This window comes from Equus quagga, unplaced genomic scaffold (genome assembly GCF_021613505.1).
Source record: "Equus quagga isolate Etosha38 unplaced genomic scaffold, UCLA_HA_Equagga_1.0 73293_RagTag, whole genome shotgun sequence".
NCBI classification, from domain to species: Eukaryota; Metazoa; Chordata; class Mammalia; order Perissodactyla; family Equidae; genus Equus; species Equus quagga.
Window position 1 is genome coordinate 1 of NW_025802731.1, and position 2,711 is coordinate 2,711.

At 55.3% G+C, this 2,711-nt stretch overlaps 1 protein-coding gene across 1 annotated transcript; it reads left to right on the forward strand.

Moving 5' to 3' along the window:
- The first annotated feature begins 12 nt into the window (after positions 1 to 12).
- Positions 13 to 2,683, forward strand: APOBEC3C (apolipoprotein B mRNA editing enzyme catalytic subunit 3C). Its single transcript, XM_046651455.1, has 3 exons — positions 13 to 790; positions 2,061 to 2,331; positions 2,553 to 2,683. The coding sequence occupies exons 1-3, from the start codon at positions 641 to 643 to the stop codon at positions 2,669 to 2,671; spliced, it is 540 nt and encodes a 179-aa protein (XP_046507411.1). The 5' UTR covers positions 13 to 640; the 3' UTR covers positions 2,672 to 2,683.
- The last annotated feature ends 28 nt before the right edge of the window (positions 2,684 to 2,711 follow it).

The window sequence follows — 2,711 nt, forward strand, 5'->3', positions numbered from 1 at the left end:
GTAGAAAAGAAAGCCACATCAAGACTGTGCACTGCTGTAAGGTCACATAATGGGACAGCTGGGAACGTCCTCGCCTGGACAGGGCCCAGCGCCATCACTTATTGGCCTGTGACTTGGGCAGGCTGCTCACCTCTCTGTGCCCCGGCTTCCTCCTCTATCAGGGAGGATGGCTCCCACAGGATTAGGGGAGGAGTGGGTGAGTTCAGATGCATAAAGCACGGAGAAGAGTAGCCTGAGCCTCTGAATTTAGGTGTTAACCTGATATTTTAAAAAAACGCATAGGGGAAAAGACAGCGATGAATGAAACTGAGGGGTTGAAAGCTATAATTTGGGGGTGGAGGGGTTTTATTCATCCTTTCTGTTTTTCCGATGGGTTGGGAAAGGGTGGGCAGGAAAAGTGGGGGTGGAATGTGCTGTTGGAAGGAGCAGAGCCGGGCCTGTGGGAGAGGTCACTCGTGCCTGCTGTCCCCGTGCCCCTCTCCCCTTCCCCTCCCCCAGTCTTTCTGCCAGGAAAGGCAGCCAGGAATGCTCAGGGCCCAGGAGGGCCCAGGGGGCTGTGTTCAGGAGGAACCAGCCAGGGGGTGCCCCAGGCGGCACTCTCTCAGTCTTCACTTTCCTCTCTTTTGCCCCCAGAAACCCAATGGAGAAGTTGGATGCGGAAACCTTCTCCTTCCACTTCCTTAACATGGAATTTGTCTATGGTCGGAACTGCTCCTACCTCTGCTACCAAGTGGAAGGAAGGTTGAGCGGCTCACCTGGCCTCTTTGAACAGGGGGTCTTTCTAAATGAGGTATGGCCTGGACGACACTCCCCTCGCAGGCAGGAGTTAGGCCCTTTGAGGATGCAGAAAAAATAGAGGGAAGTAAAATGCCAGATGGGGGGTTCTCAGTGGGGTATCCTTCTTTCCACAACAACTTCCTAAATCCTCGGCCCGGGATGTCGCTGCTTGACCCTCCTGGAACCTGCTACGCCATGGCCTCTGGCTTATTCCACAAGGCCTCTGGGCAGAGTCTGCTGATGACAAGGCTTGTCATCTGGCTTGGCCTCAGCGATCTTGGAGGCAAGAGTGTCTTTACAAAGTTCGGCCTGATGAACACTTTCTCTGGCCCTGCTAACTGCCCTGCTGGGCGGGTCCTCCCCTGGCCACACCCCTGACTCCTCTCTGTCCAGGACCTGTGATCCCACAGGGAGAACCCACACCCTGGTCCTGCCTGCCTCCCAGCCCACTCCAAACCCAGGGCCCAGGTCTCCCTGGCTGACCACCGCAGAACCAGCAGTTACCAGATCGAGCCAACCACAACTGTGTGTCCCCCGCACCAACCACTGACCGCTCCTGCGACACCTCCTACCACATGCCTGCCCTCTCTTCTCCATCCAGGAGAAACCGCAGGCTGTTCAGGACCTGTTTGGGGGAGGGAGGAGTGATGCGATGGTAGTGCGCTCTAGCAGTGTGATCCCATAGAAACATTATCGAGGTCACATAGATCCTTCAACTTTTTCTTGCACCCAGTGTTCAAAAAGTTAAGAGAAACTGATCAAATTAATATTGAGAATGTATTCGGCAACATATCTAGGATATTATTTCAACATACAATTAATATGAAAATTCTTCGTCAGATACTTTACACGCTTTTTCATACTAAGTCATTAAAATGAGATGTGTCTTCGCCACACATCTCAGTTCAGAGGAGCCACCTTTCAAGTGCTCAGGAGACACGTGTGGCTAGTGGCTCTGCTGTGGAACAGGGCAGCTCTGTGGCCCTCTCCAGCAGACACAAGCCAGGACCCTACGGGGCCTGGCCTGGAGCAGGTGCTCGGGATGCTTGTAGAATGAATGAAGGGGAGAGTGGCTGTTGGAATTAATGAATGAGTCTGAGAACGTGGGAAGGGATGACTACATAGACAAAGAAGAGAGGGGAGATAGGGAAAGAAGGGCTAAATCAATGAATAACACGCCCCTGGGACTCCTGGGTCCTCGCCCTCCCCGCTCCATCCAACCCCTGCCACCCCGCCTGCTCTGGCAGCCAAGAGGGTCCCCTTTGATTCTCCCTCACGCCCAGGTCTGTGGCGACACTCGCAGCCACGCAGAACTCTGCTTCCTCCATTGGTTCTGCGGCAGGCTGTCCCCTCACGCGTATTACTGTGTCACCTGGTTCATATCCTGGAGCCCCTGCTCCTACTGTGCCAGGCAGGTGGCCGACTTCCTGAAGCGGCACAGGAACATCAAGCTGAGCATCCTCGCCGCCCGCCTCTACTATTGCCAAGACCACGAGCAGGGCCTTCGGAGCTTGTGCAACAGTGGGGCCCAGCTGGCCATCATGTTCTACCGGGGTGAGAGCAAAGGGCGCTGGGGGCAGGGCTGTGGCGGGGGTGCCTAGTACGGGGTGGGGCACCTAGAATGCTCCCAGGGAGAGTGCATGGGAGGAGAGCCTGGGAAACTGAGGCAGGACTGATGACACCTAGCAGGGAGACCAGACCCTGAGCGGGGAGGGACAGGAGAGAAAGGCCTCGCCAGGCCCGGCCCTGACTGCCCCCTCCCCTCTTCATCTCAGATTTTAGATACTGCTGGGACAACTTTGTGTACCATCATGGAAGGCACTTCATTCCCTGGGAAAACATTAATGTAAATTCTCGTCTCCTGGCCACAAAGCTTGAGGACATTCTCAAGTGAGCGCTTCCTCAGCCTCCTCGCTCCCTCCTCTGTGCTCTCC

Coding starts and splice junctions, on each gene's coding strand:
- APOBEC3C (XM_046651455.1), top strand. CDS start 641: ATGGAGAAGTTGGATGCGGAAACCTTCTCCTTCCACTTCCTTAACATG. Junction 791..2,060: donor AGGGGGTCTTTCTAAATGAG/GTATGGCCTGGA, acceptor CCTCACGCCCAG/GTCTGTGGCGACACTCGCAG. Junction 2,332..2,552: donor GGCCATCATGTTCTACCGGG/GTGAGAGCAAAG, acceptor TCTTCATCTCAG/ATTTTAGATACTGCTGGGAC.